The 18,918-nt window shown below is 34.1% G+C and overlaps 1 protein-coding gene across 4 annotated transcripts in view; it reads left to right on the plus strand.

The window, feature by feature from the left end:
- BMPR2 (bone morphogenetic protein receptor type 2) overlaps nucleotides 1-18,918 on the plus strand; it is a 181,750-nt gene that overhangs the window by 101,309 nt on the left and 61,523 nt on the right. For all 4 annotated transcript variants that reach the window (XM_058549620.1, XM_058549618.1, XM_058549621.1 and 1 more), the window contains exons 2-3: nucleotides 886-1,056; nucleotides 1,990-2,160. In XM_058549620.1, the coding sequence (XP_058405603.1) occupies nucleotides 886-1,056; nucleotides 1,990-2,160 (342 nt within the window). The remainder of the gene's footprint in view (nucleotides 1-885; nucleotides 1,057-1,989; nucleotides 2,161-18,918) is intronic.

The following is an 18,918-nucleotide window of genomic DNA, read 5'->3' on the forward strand; positions in this document are numbered from 1 at the left end:
GTCGGTGTGCGTCTGGGATCCAAACCCAGGCCGCCGGCAGCAGAGTGCGCGCACTTAACCACTAAGCAACGGGGCTGGCCCCACAATCTGATTTTAGAACATTTCCATCTCCCCAAAAAGAAACCATGTACCCATTTGTAGTCACTCTCTTCATCCTTCGTTTGCCATGCCTAATGATGTATCTTTAGTTTTCTACAACTGGCTGTAAAATATGATAAAGTGAGTACTGTAGAATTTCTCGAAATTATTCAGCCCTCTAAGTTTGTTAATTTGTTTATTTTAAAGGCTTGATAGTTAGAGCAGGGACTTTTTTTGATGATATTTCTTTATTTGGACACCAAAATTATTTAATAGGAGAAAGAATGGTAAGAATAATTTATGTAAGAGAGGATTGCTTTTGGGAAATGAGTTTTCAAGTTTGCTTCTTGTTTAGATGTTACAAATTAATTATTGAACAAAAAGAAGTTATTGAATAAATATAAAATTACAAATTTATTCAAGCTTTTTTAGAGATTTAATAGGGAAATTTACAATGCCATCCAAAAAGACTCTAAGATTTTAAGGGGCCAGCCTGGTGGTGTAGTGGTTAAGTTCATGCGCTCCACTTTGGCGGTCAGGGGTTCGCGGGTTCGGATCCTGGACGTGGACCTACACCGCTCATCAAGCCATGCTGTGGTGGTGGTGTCCCACATACAAAATAGAGGAAGACTGGCACAGATGTTAGTTCAGGGATGATCTTCCTCAAGCAAAAAGAGGAAGATTGGCAACAGATGTTAGCTCAGGGCCAATCTTGCTCACCAAAAAAAGACTCTAAGATTTTATATAATAATGTTTTACAAAGATGATCATAAAATTAATGTCATTCTTTTATTTCCTTTATTTTAGCTTCTCAGAATCAGGAACGTCTATGTGCATTTAAAGATCCATATCAACAAGACCTTGGGATAGGCGAGAGTCGAATCTCTCATGAAAATGGAACAATATTATGTTCAAAAGGTAGTACCTGCTATGGCCTTTGGGAGAAATCAAAAGGGGACATAAATCTCGTAAAACAAGGCAAGTAATACTTTTCTTACCTGAAGTAACTTTGTTTCATACAATTGAAGTTTGTTCAAAAAGGTTGTGGAGGTATATTAAAACCCTCTCTAGGAAAACAGTAAATTTAAAAGTATATATCCATGTATATATTCACCCACAAGCCCCAAATTTGTAAAAGGTAATTGATTTTTTTTTCAAAATTAGGATAATACTGTATAAACAATTTCATACTCAATTTTTCCTTTCTTAAATTATATCATGACCATTTTCCCATGTCTTTAAATATTATTTGAAAACATTTTTAACCTCTGCCGATATTTAACATTTAACCAATAATCATTGCATACATACATCACAGTTTACTTACACAGTATTCTGCGGTTGGACATGATGTTGTTTTCTGGTTTTCACTGAAATACATAATGCTTCAGTGAACATCTTTGAATGTAAATCTTTGATTTTATCTGATTATTTCCTTGTGATAGATTCCTCGAAGTAGAATTATTAGATTGTAAAACATGAATATTTTAAAGGCTCTTCGTAAAAATTACCACGTGGCTTTCTAGAAATGCTATGTACATTTACATTCCCTCCAGCAGTGGATGAAAGTGTTACTGACTCCTTGTTATGATAGTAATATTATTTTTAAACTTGGAACAATTTAATAGATAGACAAAAATGAAATATTACTGTTGCTTTAATAATAATTTTTAGGTTAATGATGAAGTTAAACATTTTGTTGGTGGATTTTTTCCCCATGAAATACCTGTTTACACTTTGCCATTTTTCTGTTGTTTAAAAATGTGTATTCCCTATCAATTTGCAAGAGTGTTTTATAACTTATATGTACTTACTCTGTCACATTGATTGCAATTATTTCTTAGTTGTTTTCCTTTTAGTTTTGTTTATTGTGTTGACTCCTATCTTGTTTACATTAATATTGATTTGTAGGATGTTGGTCTCACATTGGAGATCCCCAGGAGTGTCATTATGAAGAATGTGTAGTAACTACCACTCCTCCGTCAATTCAGAATGGAACATACCGTTTCTGCTGCTGTAGCACAGACTTGTGTAATGTCAACTTTACTGAGAATTTTCCACCTCCCGACACAACACCACTCAGTAAGTAGTTAAAGTAACTTACTTTTCCTTTTAATTCCTTTCTCCAAAGATTTGCAAAATTTAAAAATATATAAAAACATTCAGGTTTGGCAGGAGTGAGAGAGAATTCCAGCATCATGAGACTACATCTAGCTAACATCTGAAATCCAAAAGAGGTACACCAGGATTTCTAAGGTATTGGTATATTACTAAATGAGTTTGAATCAAAATATAGTACTTTCCAACCCCTATGGAGGGGAGTTTGGCGATATTAAGAAAACTACGTGTGTGCTTACTCTTTAACCCAGCATTCCCATTTGTAGGAATTTATCTTGAAGATACACCTCCAATAGTACAAAAATACATATGCATAGAGTTATCTATTACAGTATTATTTGTAACTGCATAATATTGGAAACTACCTAAATGTCCAAGAATAGAAGATTAGTTGAAATAAACTATGGTACATACATGTAATGGAGTACTAACTATACAGCTGTAAGAAACAAATGAGTAAGATCTCTATGAACTGATATTGAGTGATTTCTAGAGATGATATTAGGAGAATAAAAAGCATATATAGTATGCTATCTTTTGTGTAAGACAGAAAGCTTATCTTTACAAAAATAAACAAAGAAAGGATTAACCAGAAAATAACAAAGTTGGTTACTTACAAGGGATGGAGGGAATGGAGCAGAAGGGGTACAGGAAGGAGCGATAATCCTCTGAGTATAGCTTTTTGTATGACTTCTGGAATCATGTGACTATTCTACATATGCAAAAAGTGAAATTAAATCAGGAAGTATGGGAAGGGGGAAAAACCCCAAATTGAAAGCAAACTGAAATAAATGAGCCCCAATTGTATTTCACATAAATATCATAATCACACTTAAGGGAAAAAGAAAGAACTAATCTGAGGATTTTGCAAAACACAGTATTTGAGTATATATACTCTTTTGGGTGAGATGGGATGTAAGAGATGGGAGAATTGCAAACAAATACTGAACTCTTTTTAGAAGGTTTGTCTTTTAGTAGTGTGGACAAAGCAATTCGGAAACAATTGTAAATGTATTATATTATAGGATTAAGAAAATGAGTATATGCGTTGATGTTCTTGGGAGCCAGTGTTCTTACTGAAGGAATAGGGACATGCAGTTATAAACGGGGGAAAACAAGAGAATCCTATAGGAATAGATTGTAATGCAAAGTATCAGTATGGACTTATGACTTTAAAAATATGCGTATGTATGCGTTACGTGCATGTGTGTGTGGCCGCGTATACATGTTTCTGTATATATTTGTATATCTTTATATACGTGTGTTTGTGTTTGTATATATAAGTATATATACACCTACATATGCTTCTTAAGCTCTAATTGTTGAAGCAAAAGCACCCCAATAGAAGTGAGCAAATGTAATGCCCAGATTTAGTTTCTAATACCATTCCCCACTCAAAGGAACTGAGGCTCCTTGGAAAAACGACTTATTCTAGAACTGGAGCAGGATAGGTGCAAGATGAGCCTGAAATATCTCTTAATACTAGAAAGTAAGGAAAGAAGTGCCCAAAAATAGGATGGAGACTTGTCGCAAGGACACATTAGCCAGCTTAAAGGAACTCCCACCGGCTAAATTTGGGACTGAGTGCTAAAAAGTACAGTAATAAATTGTAAACCATTGGAGGGAAAATGAATACATGAGTCTATGCCAATAGCAGAGAAGGGAGAAGAGAGGACACTTGTTTATAGTAGAATGCCAAGTACCAACTGGTAAATATAAGAGTGCTGGAGTTGAAAAATTATCATTCTGCAGTCATAATGGTGAGGGTTGGATCAGGCAAGAATCATCAAAAGATCCTAAATCTAGGGGCAGTTTCAATAAGGAGCCAGGATATTTGCATTGTTTTAAATTGTCTCCCACATATTGCAGGGGAAAAATTAGTAATTATAAAGTGAGGAAATCGAACAACACTTTGACCAGGTGATCAAGATTAACATCATTGATAAAGGGTAGATGGACATCCATGATACCCTGAGAAGGACATGGTATCTGGGCAAGAATACATAACCTGAATGTAATCATGTGCGAACATCAGGCAAACCATAAGTTAGGAATGTTCTCTTACAAAAAGGGGATTTGTATTCTTCAAAACTGTCAATGTTGGGGCCAGCCTGGTGGCGTTAGTGGTTGGGTTCGCGCACTCTGCTTCGGTGGCCTGGAGTTCGCAGGTTCGGATCCCAGGCGCAGACCTACACACCACTTATCAAGCCATGCTGTGGCGTCATCCCACATAGAAAGTAGAGGAAGGTTGGCACAGATGTTAGCTCAGGGACAGTCTTTCTCAAGCAAAAAGAGGAAGATTGGCAACAGATGTTAGCTCAGAGCCAACCTTCCTCACATACACACACACAAAAGTCAATGTCATATAAGAAAAAGAGACTGTAGGAAAGATCTAGATTAAAGGAGGCTAGAAAAACTTAACTAAGCAGTACCTAACTCTCCAATACTGGATGTGAAAAATGTGACAAAGGACATTGTTAGGCCAATTGACAAAATAGATGATTAAAAAATTGTTTCAATGTTAAATTTACTGAGGCTGATAATGGTGCTATAGTTATATAAGAGAATTCCATATTCTTAGGAAATACTCTGAGAAGTATTTAGAAGTAAAGGGCCATGATGTATGTGTATAACCTTCCCTGAAATGGTTCAAAAAAAGATTATCTGGGGCCAGCCCGGTGGCGCAAGCGGTTAGGTGCACACGTTCCGCTGCGGTGGCCCGGGGTTCGCCAGTTCGGATCCCGGGTGTGCACCGACGCACCGCTTGTTAAGCCATGCTGTGGTGGCGTCCCATATAAAGTAGAGGAAGATGGGCATGGATGTTAGCCCAGGGCCAGTCTTCCTCAGCAAAAAGAGGAGGATTGGCATTGGATGTTAGCTCAGGGCTGGTCCTCCTCACAAAAAAAAAAAAAAAAAAGGTTATCTACGTGAGTGTATGCATGCCTGTGTGCCTGCGTGTGTGTGTGTGTATGTGTGTGTATCTGTGTGTGAAGAGAGAGAATGATAAAGCAAATGGGGTAAAATGGTAACAATAAGTGAATCTGGTAAAGATATATGGGTATTCTTTGTACTGTTTCTATTTTTGCAACTATTCTGTAAGTTTAAAATTATTTCCAAATAAAAAATTTTAAAAATTAAAAATATATATTCTTTATTGAAATGTAGCACTTCTCAGGAATTCTCTCTGTCAACAGATTTTATCAGTCCATACTCTAAGATCTTCAGTTCTGGGTTATTTCCTTTGATTTGTTGATGAAATACTAAACTGAAAGCGGTAGGAAGTTTTTTCATATAGTTTTGTCTACTCAACGCCATTAGCTTTTATTACGAAGTTATACTGAGTTGGCTACATTTATTTTCCACAAACAAGCAAACAAACAAAACAAGGTCTCAATTTTCTCTTGTACGTCTAGCTAGATGAAAGAGGAGAAGTGAATTTGTGCATAAGTTCCTTTCAAAGATCTTTACAGCTACATTTCAGATTGTTGCCTAGATATCTTGGTTTACTGTACCCTTTGGAACCAAAACCAGGAGTATTGCCAACTAGGAATCAGTAATATTATACCAATAAAAAGGGGAAGTGTTTTAAGTCAAGTGCTCTAATTTTGGAGCATTAACCTAATTTATATATTTTGTTCTTCAAACAAAACAATGAGGTAAATTCAAAGTCAGCAAACAAGATGAATATTGGCTTTTGCATTAATCTCAAGAAAAATAACCACTATTATACAGAATGTCGGACATTAAGTCTGTAAATATGTGCTTGACCAAAGTAGAAATAGCTTTAAGTGTTAAAGTTTAAAGAAATTAATTAAAATAGAAAATTAAGAAGCAGAACTTTTTGTTTATGGTCATATAATAATACATCAGTAGCAAGTTTGGTAATGGTGATTTTTTTTCTCTTTTAAAATTTTTCATTATAAAAATACCATTTATTGAATATTTAACGTAAGTATTCATCAAATAAAAACATTTACGTATGTTTAAAAGTTACTAAAAACATGACGCAAACTTACCAAAGATAGAGAAGGCAGATAGTTGGGGTGACTGTTGATGGGGGAGGTTACCTATTATTCTTATGCTTTTGTATTGTTTGCATCTTTAACATGAGAAAATATTTGTGTATTCCTTGTATAAGAAAATATTAAAGGAATACTTGCTTGTTAATTTAGAAAAATGGAAAAATGAGATAAGTGGAAAGGAGAAAAATAATCTTTAATAATCTCTACACCCATATACAACCATTGTTAATATTTTTAATGTTTATTTCCAGTCTTTTCTCTTTAATTTTTGTATAGTTGTGTTAGTGATACAAATACATTTTGGATCCTGCTTTTTTAACATAATATAATAAGTATTTTACAGGTTATTGTGTATGTCATAGTCATCAGTTTTAATATTTGTATAATATTCCATTAACTATATATTTTCTTTATCCATTTCCTTGGTTTTGGACATTTAGGCTGTTTCTAGTTTTTTATTAAATGAACATCTTTGTATATATAGCATTATATTAAATTATAATTCCTGGAATTGTCATTTCTATATCAAATAGTAACAGTATTAAAAGTTCCTCATACATTGTCAGATTGCTTTTCCAGTGGTTGAAACAGTTCACATTCCCATCATGATGTACTGGAGGGCATATTCATCATATCTTTATCAGCATTAGTATTATTAAAATAAAACTTGGCTGAGATCATTTTGAAAAATACTTTTGCATTGTTTTTATTAGTGAGGTTCACATGTTTTTTTGTTTGTTTTCTATATTCATTGTCCATTTCTAATATTTTTTCTCAATAATGAAGCTAACTAGTTTTGAGAAAAATGATTTAAAACAGTCTGAAATCTAGCCATTTCATCCCTTCCTTGTCAGTTTCTGTTGATACCATAGGGATGACAGGAGCTACATTTTAAATAGTAATTTAATATGCATTGTAAGTTTTTTTTTTAATCTTCGAACCTTGGCTCTTCCTAAGGAAACAGCCTTAATATCTTTAAATAAAATTCAGTGCTCATTTTATAGTGTGTAAATTATACCTTAATAAAGTTGTTAAAACGTTCATTACTCATTCAGTGTTCCCTGAAACATTATCTCCATACCTCACATAACGTTTTCGTGAATACTGTTAAAGCCTTGCATTTGTATAGTATTTTATACCTTCAAAGTGCTGTCACATCTATTAACTCTTTGAAGATATCTCCTTAATATTTAGATAGTTCAGTCAAAAATAAACCCTTCTGTTCTAATGAGTAACCATGCTACTCAGGAGGAATGGTCATTGAAGTTGTTGTCTTCTCTAGCAGATTTGACTTATAGCTTATCTTCCTTTAACTTTTTGCCTGTCATTGTATTGGTAGACAATAAATGTCAAGTGTTAATATTTTAACACTTAACAAAAAATGTTTTTAAACTTTAAATTTGAAATTATTTCAGACTTATAAAAACTCCCATATACCCTTTACCCAGATTCACCAATTGTTAACATTTTGCTAAATTCGCCTTATTATTCTCCTTTTCTCTGTATAAATGTACAGATCACTATTTTTTCTGAACCTTTTGCAAATAAGTTGCAGGCTAAATTTTCACACATTTGTAATTGTCTCCCTGTCTCTTCTACTAGACTCTAAAGTCTTAGGCGATAGGGACTTTTTTTTAATGCCTCTATGTCTCCACAGTGAATAGTGCATATCAGGCACATAGTGGGAATGCAGTAAATGTTTGCTGCATAAATAATTTAATAAGCAACGAGATATGTGCTAATGTGTAAATTCTGAAATACGGTCAAATGCTTGAAAGGAATAGGATTTTTTGTTTTAATCTGGAAAAAAATGAATTTAATGGATTCACTCACTAATGGACAGGTGTTTATTGAAAGCTGGTTGCTACTTTCAATTAAAAGGACAAATTTGGCAAAATAGTTCATGGGATAGCAAGTGCAGACAAAAACAAAAAAATTAATCAACTCCCTTATTTTAGATTCATCATGGCAAAAGTACAAAAAAGCCATAATCATTCCCCTTTTCCTTTCCCTTCCCAAAAAATAAAGCATCAGATTTTAATTTTTAAAGTAACGCAGGAATATGGAAAACTTTTCCTAAATAGATGCTATTACATGATCCATTTTCAAAGAAGCTTACTTGAAAAGTACAATTGTAGCATATTTTAATACTGGTAAAGAAAACGATGCATGATTTGGTTACGGCTTTTTTGTGTCTGTGAGGAAGACCAGACCTGAGCTAACATCTGATGTCAATCCTCCTCTTTTTGCTGAGGAAGATTGGCCCTGGGCTAACATCCGTGCCCATCTTCCTCTACTTTATATGGGACACGGCCACAGCATGGCTTGACAAGTGGTGCATCAGCCCACGCCCGGGATTGAACCTGCGAACCCAGGGCTGCCAAAGCAAAGCACACACACTTTAACTGCTGTGCTGCTGGGCTGGCCGGTTATGGCTTTTTTAAAGGCCACACAGTGAGGTTATGGTCTAGGGAACAAAGAGGGTACTTAGTGTTCTCTGTTATCCTACTCATTTCTCTCTAGATTGTTTTCAGCTGGACAGTTTACTTCCTGACGAAACCATTCATTGCTGTTACTGGAATTATCTTTCTCATCAAGTGTGCATTTACACAATATCCATAGCCACATTTACTTGCTTCTTACTGCTATACCTTGTACATTTAGTAAGTTTAGACCCAGCAGCAGAGAAGGAATATATGGATGACTGAGAATAACAAGATATACCTCTCTTTCCTCAGAAAAACCTTGGGTTTTTTCCAACCTCAGTTGAAGCTCAAGACCATGAGGTACTTAGTGATAGAAACTAAAGCATATGATAGTAGTGGATCTTTAAGAATAATGTGGGAGGAGTTGTCAGGGAATATCTGACAGAGTAACCGCATGACTATACGTGAGTATCTGTAATTTTGCTGAGCCACAGAGTCTCACATTATAATCATTCAAGGATTACTTTGATGTAGAGGTACAGGATTGGAGGAAGGTTACTCCACTTACTTCTAGTTCTTAAATTTTTTTAAATTCCAGATTTTATGTAATCTTACAAAACTGCCTTACATAGTTTTTTGGAGGCAACAAGATAGGGCACAAATAAATGAAATCTCCACAGACTGTTCATTCTAGCTGTTTCCTAAAAAATTTAGCTGAGTGGGAAGTCCACTGATGCTTTTGTTGAGACATAAATGAAATGTCTGTTTTAAAATTATTAAATATCAGCAGTTAATTATTAATGTTGGAAAAAGGTACATGAGCATTCTTGTGTGCCATAAAAATTAAGGTTGTATTTGGACTATAGATCACCACTGATTTCTGGCCAGTAAGGACACTAGCTCTCTGTTCTCAAAAAAAAAAACCTTTTGTCTCCAAACCTAGCATCTGAAATATAGTTTACACGTTGTGTTCCTCCATTAAGAAGATTTACCATTTAACAAAAAAAAAAAAAAAGGAAAAAAGAACTTCTGATATTTAGAAATCCGTGTCAGTTAATTTGCTATAACCCCTGATCTGAGGTTCAGATCTGAGGTTGCCTTCAGAGGCCTATAGCGTGGGTTCAACCAGAAACACATTATCAGATACTTCTCCAAGACAAAACTGGCTAGAGATGAGGAGATTTATGGATTGATAACTCATATTCTAGGTTTTTGTACCTCAATTATTTTTCAAAGATTTTCTCTTCAACTGGTGAGTCTGTTTCAGCTGTTTATTTTTAAGGGGATAGGTACCATATTTGACTGCTTCCGTTATATGAGAACCTTAAAAAATACTAGCCAGTAGTTCTGTACCTAAGTACATAATTATAAGTAGGCCTGGCTTTAGACACAATTTTGGAATTAAGGAAGATGAGATACTTTTCTTCTCTTGAGATCTTATTTTCTGAGGCCCTTTATTTTTTCTTAGGAAACTCTCCCTCTGTTGTGCCCATATGATAAGTTAACTTTTTCAGGGACTGTCCTTACATATCAACATATGCTGTTCTTAGTTCTGTTTCCTTCTGGCCTTAAGACATTAATGTTAGATATTTATTTAATGAGTCTTGCTTCATAAAATACTTACAATAAACTTAAGATTCTTAGAGAAAGTTATTCCAGATGGGATAAATCTAGTAGTGAAATTTTAATTCACTTTATCAGGATTATAGAGTTATTAGACTGACTGAGCAGTATCTTTTCAGTAAACATATAAAGGGAATGCAGGCATTTAATATATAAAGAAATGGAAACAAGCTAAATAGCAATTTCGAGTACTCACTGTGTGCTAGATGCTGTTCTAAGTGTTCTGTATGCATTAAGCCTTTACATTTAACTCTTACAGAAATATATGAAATGGTTACTGTTATATTCTTCTTTTTTTTTTTTATAATTGTATTTATTTATTTATTTTTTCCCCAAAAGCCCCAGTAGATAGTTGTATGTCATAGCTGCATATCCTTCTAGTTGCTGTATGTGGGACGTGGCCTCAGCATGGCCTGAGAAACGGTGCGTCGGTGCGCGCCCGGGATCTGAACCCGGGCAGCCAGCAGCGAAGCGCGTGCACTCAACCGCTAAGCCACGGGGCTGGCCCCATGTTATATTCTTATTTTACGTTGAGAACACTGAGGCATAGATATGTAATGTACCGTGTCACACAGCTAATAAGTGGTAGAGCCAAGATTCAAACCTAGGTGTTTCATCTCTAGAGTGTGTGTTATTAACCATTACTTTCTATTAGTTTTAACTATTACTCGCTATACTCAGTTGTTATTAACTATTACTCTACAATCAAACAAGGTGCCTGTTTATATTTGTTTGTTTGTTCCTTTGTTTGGGAAGGGGAGATAAAAGGTTTTTTTGAAAATACATGATCATATTTCCTAAAATTCAAGGGCCCCTTCACAATTATTTCATCATATCTGTGTACCACTAAGTATTACAAAATCTATATTCACATGACACATTATTATTTAATATTTTTTTCAAATCATCTCATTAAAAAAATTTATGTGTATTTTAAAGGAAACTTCCCATCACTACTGTAATTGGAAAACCAGTATTATAAGTAGAAGGTAACTTTATAAATTATTTATTTAAAAATAAATAAGATGAGGGGCCAGCTGGTGGTGTAGCAGTTAAGTTCACTCGCTCTGCTTCGGCAGCCCGAGGTTCAAAGGTTTGGATCCTGGGCAGGGACCTATGCACCGCTTGTCAAACCATGCTGTGGCGGTGTCCCGTATAAAGTAGAGGAAGATGGGCATGGATGGTTAGCCCAGGGCCAATCTTCCTCAGTAAAAAGAGGAGGATTGGCAACGGATGTTAGCTCAGGGCTAATCTTCCTCACAAAAAAAAATAATAAAATAAAAATAAATAAATGAGATGAGGGGCTGGCCTGGTGGCGTAGTGGTTAAGTTTGCATGCTCTGCTTTGGCAGCCCAGGGTTCACGGGTTTGGATCTTGGATGCAGACCTACACAGCGCTCATCAAGCCGTGCTGTGGCAGCGTCCCACATATAAAATATTTTGAGGAAGATTGGCACAGACATTAGCTCAGGGACAATCTTCCTCAAACAAAAAGAGGAAGATTGGCAACAGATTTTAGCCCAGGGCCAATCTTCCTCACCTAAGTGAATGAATGAATGAATGAATGAGATGAAAACAAAACCAAATTATTAACTAGCTAGATTTTGTTGCTTGCCAAATTGTCTGAAACTTGAAACTTGCTTTCTCTGTGTTTCAAAGAGGAAAATAACAAATATTTGAGAGGTGATAGAGATACACTGTCATGAAGTTGAGATTTTCTTCTTCAGTAATCAGACAAAAAAAAGAAAATTAACTTTCACTAATGCCTGTCCACGTTCTACCTAAAACCAGAAGTCTGACACTTTAGGAAAGTGAGCTATATTATTCTGAGTCTCTTCCAACCATGAGATTTTACAATACCTACTCTGTTTAAAAAGAAAGTCATTCTTTAAGTAAATGAATTTACATCTACAGTATTCTTTTACTTTCTTAAACCCTTAATTCATCCTGCTGTGTTTGTAAATTCCCAGAGTTTGAAAGAAGTATATAATTATTGCAAGGTTTGGACACTTATTGTAGAAAAATTTCATGATAAAATTTCTAAAATTGATATAATTAACCTCCCTAACTATAAACAAGATAATTAAGTTAGTAGAAAAACAGGCAAAAATTTGTCCTTTTTTAAAAAAATTAAACCTAATTCATTGTGTTTAGTGTTGGAGGTTCTTGGATGAAAATTAGTATAAAAATGAAGAATATTTTTATTTTCTTGTATTTACGTTATTCATTAAGTTGATGATTGGATCAAGTTGATGAGAAACAAAGATTGAATTGCATCTAAAGCTAGGTTTAAGAAATCACCTTCTAATTTATGCTGTGCTGTTAAGATTAGAAATTCAAATTTCAGTGTTTGGCAGCAAATGTCTTTATCACACACCAGGCTAGAAAAGAAAGCCTACATGCAAAGAAGCTGACACTGGCATAGGGCCACAGGTAGGTTTTTAGCTATTGTGAATTTATAGTGATTTTTCAGTTTTTATTGCTTCTGTGACAGCATTAAAGTGATTGAATAGACAGAAAATGGGAAAAAATGATGGCTAAATGTCTCTGCTTAGTACTTCATGAAGCATTTTAGCAAGAGGCAAAACAGAATATGTTGTTCCTTTTTATACTTATTAAGGAACAGCACAAGAAAATAGAGAAAAGTATGTATCCTTTAGAAAATATTAATTCTTTAATGTAATAGTGACAAGATTCTATTTATACATGTTACATGGTGTTGGTCAGACAGTTTTCATTCTGGAGTTTTGTCGCTCTACCCTATTGAAAGTCAGTCCACCCTATACCTACCTACTTTGCCCCTATTCTCTCAAAATAGTAATCCCTCTTCATGTTGGTGTTTTTAAAATTTATTTACTTAATTGTCCTGACGAACAAAGCAAAACCTGTTGACTGACCTACCTTTACTGACAAACTCAGTGGAAGCTTTTAGTCTATAAAATCTAAGTCCAAAGCACGTATGGTGAAATTGACTGACATTTAAAAATAAATGTCTTCTGAAATACTAGACAAATTTGGATGTAGATCAAAAAATAATTTCCATGTCTTTATTTCAACATCTACAATTCTTCTTTTCTTTTATGATTTCCAGTTCCATGTGTGTTCCTCTCTACCTGCCTTAACTGTGCCTCATTTCCTTGCAGTATCTCTCTGGTTGCTGAGAATTTTCTGCGTATTTTCATATAGAAAAACTGATTATCCATCTAATAAGTATTTGCTTGTTTCAGATGCCAACATGTCATAAAACGTAGAGTCATAGTTACATGAAAATACTTGAAATACATTCAAAACGAAGATGAAACTAGCTGTGATTTGAATAGCATCTGTTTTCAAAATAATATGTTGTTTTTTTAATTGAGATATAATTGACATTTAACATTATATTCGTTTCAAGTGTTCACCATAACGATTCACTATTTGTATATATTGTGAAATGATCACCACAATAAGTCTAGTTAACATATGTCACCACACAGTTACAAAATTTTTTTCTTGTGATGAGAACTTTTAAGATCTACTCTCTTAGCAACTTTCAAATATGCAATACAGTATTATTAACTGTAACCACCATGCTGTACATTACATCCCCATGACTTGTTTATTTTATAACTAGAAGTTTGTACCTTTGGACCTCCTTCACCTCTTTCACTCACCCCCAGCCTCTGGCAACCACCCATCTGTTCTCTGTATCCATGAGCGCTTTTTTTGTTTTGTTTGTTTTTACATTCTGCATGTAAGTGAGATCATACAGTGTCTTTCTCTGACTTATTTTACATAGCATAATGCCCCTGGAATCCATCCATTTGTTGCATATGGCAAGATTTTCTTTTTTATGGCTGAATAATATTCCATTGTGGATGGATAGATAGATACCATATTTTCTTTATCCATTCATCCATTGATGGACACTTAGGTTACTTCCATATGTTGGTTATTGTAAGTAATACTGCAGTGAACATGGGAGTGTATATATCTTTTCTAGTTAGTGTTTTCATTTTCTTTGGATAAATACCCAGAAGTGTAATTCTGTATCGTATGGTAGTTCTATTTTTAATTTTTTGAGGACCCTCCATACTGTTTTCCATAGTGGCTGCACTAGTTGACGTTCTCACCAACAGTCCAACAGTGCACAAGGGTTGCCTTTTCTCCTCATCCTTGCTAACACTTATTATTTCTTGTCTTTTTGATAAGTGATGTTTAATAGTAGTTGAACAGACACAACTTTGGCTGGGAATGCACTGACAACTTCAAAATACTGTTGTAAGCACTTCTCAAAATGTCTCTTAAAAAAAAAGTACATTTTATTCTGGCCATAATATGAAATTAGCCTAATCAACTGCTAAGAAAATAAGATCATCTGAAGGAGGGAAGTACAAAGTTTCAAAAATATTCACATGATTCTTTGGGAGATTGTATAGCATAATGATTAAGTGCATTTGCTGTCAGTCTCAGTGCCTGGGTTAAAAACCTTGCTGTTTTACTTGCTAAACATAACTTTGAGCAGGTTACTTAGCCTCTCTGTGTCTCAATTGTCTCATATGCAAAATAATAGTATTTAATTTATATGGTTTTTGTATAGATTGAACAAGATAATGCATGTAAAGTACTTAGTATGTAGTAAATATTCAATAAAAATTGTTAAGATTAGGAAAGAACTGATCTTAAGTCTTTTCAGAAACCAATTATTACAAACCTCCTCCCTCATTTAATTCTCCTTTTGCCATGAAGGACATTTTTCTGCTAATTTTTATTTATTATATGCAATCATATAATCAGTGGTCTTTTTTTATTTGAAAGAAAGATTGTTATTGTTATCCCCATGCAATGTCTTCAGGTTCCTTTGTCTTTTTACTTGAGAAACAGAACAAAGATATTTCCTGCATCTTTCGTAACCCCCCTAAAAAAGCTATAAAAGTTATTTCTGAAACAATGGATATTCTGCTTTGTTTTGCCCAAGCATAGACTTCTCAAGGTTTTTAGAAATGAATAAAATACAGTTGATCTTCATTATTCCCAGATTCCATATTTGTGACTTCTCGTACTTGCTAAAATTTATTTGTAACCTCATAATCAATACGTGTGGTACTTTCTCTGTCGTTCATAGACTTGCACAGAATACAAAAAATCTGAGTCACCCAACATGCAAGTTCCCAGCTAAAGTAAATCAAGGCCACTCTGCCTTCATATTTCAGCTCTCATACTGTAAACAAGTGTCTTTTTCACAGTCTATTTAGTGCCACATTCTTTGCATTTTTTGGGTGATTTTTCGGTTTAAAATGGCCCGCAAGTGTAGTGCTGAAGTGTTGTCTAGTGTTCCTAAGTGCAGGAAGGCTGTAAAGTACCTTTCAGAGAAAATACATGTGTTAGGTAAGCTTCTTTCGGTCATGAGTTATAGTGCTATCAGCCATGAGTTCAGTATTAATAAATCAACAGTATACAGTATACATATTAAATAAAAATGTCTTTAAACAAAAACACATATAAGAAAAGGTTATGTATTGATGGGTTGACGAAAATATTTTGACTAGAGGTTCACAGGAACCTAACCCTGTATTTCCCATAGGAGAGTGGGCATCCTTGTCTTGTTCCTGATCTTAGAGAAAAAGCTTTCAGCTTTTCGCCATTGAGTATAACGTTAACTGAGGGCTTATCATATATGGCCCTTATTATGTTGAGCTATGTTCCTACTATATCCACTTTATTGAGAGTTTTTATCATAAATGGATGTTGAATTTTGTCAAATGCTTTTTCTGCGTCCATTGAGATGATCATATGATTTTTATCCTTTATTTTTTTAATATGGTATATCACATTGAGTGATTTACAGATTTGAACTGTCCTTGCATCCCTGGAATAAAATGCCTCCATATTTTTTAATTATACAGTTCTAAGATGTATTTAATGATCCTAAGTATGACTGGTTTTCATCTGAAACTTTTTTCTATGAGAATACTCTATGGAACTGTATCCTTTTTGGGATGATCTCATCTCAAGATCCTTAATTGTATCTGTGAAGACCGTTTTTCCAAATAAGGTCACCCTCACAGATTCTGGGGAATAGAAAGTGGACATATCTTTTGGGGGGCCCATAAGTCAACCACTACAGGAAGTTAATGAGAAATTATAATAATAAAAAATTGTGATTTGAATAATCCAAGTATTCTCAGGAGATATCCGATAGGTGTTTGTCTGAAATTATAGTAGATATAATAAGTTCTAACACAAAATGCTGTGATTCTGCTTCTTATACTTCCCTAATACTTAGATATAAATCTAGAACTTAGATTTAGGCAGCTCAGCATCCACCAAATGCCTCATTTCGCTATTCCTGACTTTATTTCCCATTACTGCTTTTTTTTCATATCTACATCTAATCGTTATAGCAGACAAACACAGAAAACATTGTTCTTTGCATAAATTTGTGTTTCTCATACCCTTTGCATGACCTTGTTTTCCTCTATCAGTATTGGGTAATTTACATAGTAATATTTAATAAATGTTATTCAGTGTAAGTCAGTAAGTATTAATCCTCTTCTACTATGTGTAAGACATTGTTTTTCCGTAGAAGAGCTGAGAAATGCACATCATCAGGGAAAATGAATAGATTTCCTTTATTAAGAAAAATAAACACCCATGAGAAAGCCCATTATTTAAAATCCAGATAAGGCTCTTTGTGTTTTAGTTAGTTGTTTGATTTATTTGTTTACACAATTAATAACTTAGGTGCAAGGTGATTATATACTTTCAAATTCTAACTTCCCTGATTATGTCTTGTTTGAAGAGGAACTATCCATAGGTAGGTTATGCTAGTTGAATAAAGCATTCAATTTCACTACATTCTAAAAATACCCTAGATGTAACTAATACTCTGTGAAATGATAAGCAACAGAAGACATTTCTTAGTAGAGCTTGACTTTAAAATAAATCAGGTTCTTTTCTTTAGGTCTTATATACTTGAAAGAGAGTTTTTTTTTTTTAAGCACATGGTAACTGCTGTATTTTTTAACATTTATGTGAAAATATTTCCTTCCTTGTTAAATATGGCTTTTTTTTAAGTTCAATAAAATATCCCACTTTGAATAACTTAAATGACATTTTTGGGGGTGCATTACAACGTATGTTGCAGCATTTCTCTTATCTTTTTATGATTCTGGCTATTGCTCAAGGCTAAACTCCCTCTAAAACTTCAGGAAGTTCCAAGCCTCCTGTATGGACTTGGAGCTAGCTGTGTTTCTACTCCGAAAGTATTCATTGTTTCTACTCAAGATATAAGTTGTTTGTATTCTAAAGACGGACCCAAATTTCTGCAGAGGTTTTTAATACACCAGATATAAAAAGTGTCCTGTGTTAATGAGAAGTTCTGTAGTGTTACCTTCTTTTCCCAGATTTCTTTTTCTATAGGAGAGCTTTGGTGTCTAGGGCAAAGGCAAGAACATTTCTCAGTAGGGCTGCCATTGGCATTTGGGGTAATACCTTAGTTGTGCAAGACTATCTCAAATGTTGAAGGGTTTTTAAATCCCTGGTCTACACTCACTAAATGTCTTTGTGACAATCTTTAAAAATGCTGCTATACATTTTCAAAGGCCTCTCCCAGTAGGAGAAAGTGCTTGTCTTGAGAAAGAAAGGATATTATAGTACATATATTCTGTATATGTAAATATAGTACATATATTCCCTTAATTCTCCATGCTAGTGGAAAGCTTAATGTCATACAAAAAAAGTAGAAAACAGACACAGAATTTGTATCTCTTTTGAAATTATCTTGTTTGCCACTATGAGTTCTGAAATATCTGCATTATTTTGAAATACTAAATAATGAAACATACATGGAAGTCTTACTGCCCACAGTCTCCATCTATTCCATTTTCTTCTCATTTTGGGAATGGACCATTCCACTTAGAATCAAGAACTTTTAAAAGTATTATTATGGACTGCCATGGTTCTTACATTTGGAAAGAGTATATGTACTCTACAAATTATACTTATTGTAATTGATTTCCCTATTTTTCCTAATAAGAAATGTACCTGTCTAATTAAAGCTTTTTATTAGCATAAGATCAGACTATTTTTAATTATGTTCTATAAATAAAATTTTACTCAAGCAAAGAAACCCTGACATGTGTAAGTCTATAAATATGATTTTCAAGAGTTTTTTCGCCCAACATTGAAAATAACTTACCCTATTTAATAATAGTTTTCTAGGAACTTAATAGTTAAAGAAGACCCTGGGTCAGGAGCTTCTAATGAATTTGTAGACTGAAAACTGAGAATTCTGTGTAATCTCAGGTTCATACTTCAGAGTTAATACTAACAAGAATTTGAACATAATAATTTGCCTGTGATAGTCAATAGTTAATTTTTGTATCAATAATAAGTAATGATTAGGTTTCCATGAAACTTGAGTTATAGTTCAAAAATAAATGAAGTAAGATAAATGTAAAGGATGATATCTGAGGCTGCCCCTGTATCAGAAATTAATACAGAGGACACAATATAAAGTCATATGTCCTATTTCTGAAGAGTTTACTTACTGGCCTGCATTTGACTATCATCAAATGATGATATTATACTTCCTATACTTTTCTGAACTGGTCAAGATTCAGTTGCCTAAAAGAGAATCCAGCCTAGCTAGTTTTTGTGAGAAAGAACAAC

This window comes from Diceros bicornis, chromosome 10 (genome assembly GCF_020826845.1).
Source record: "Diceros bicornis minor isolate mBicDic1 chromosome 10, mDicBic1.mat.cur, whole genome shotgun sequence".
NCBI lineage: Eukaryota > Metazoa > Chordata > Mammalia > Perissodactyla > Rhinocerotidae > Diceros > Diceros bicornis.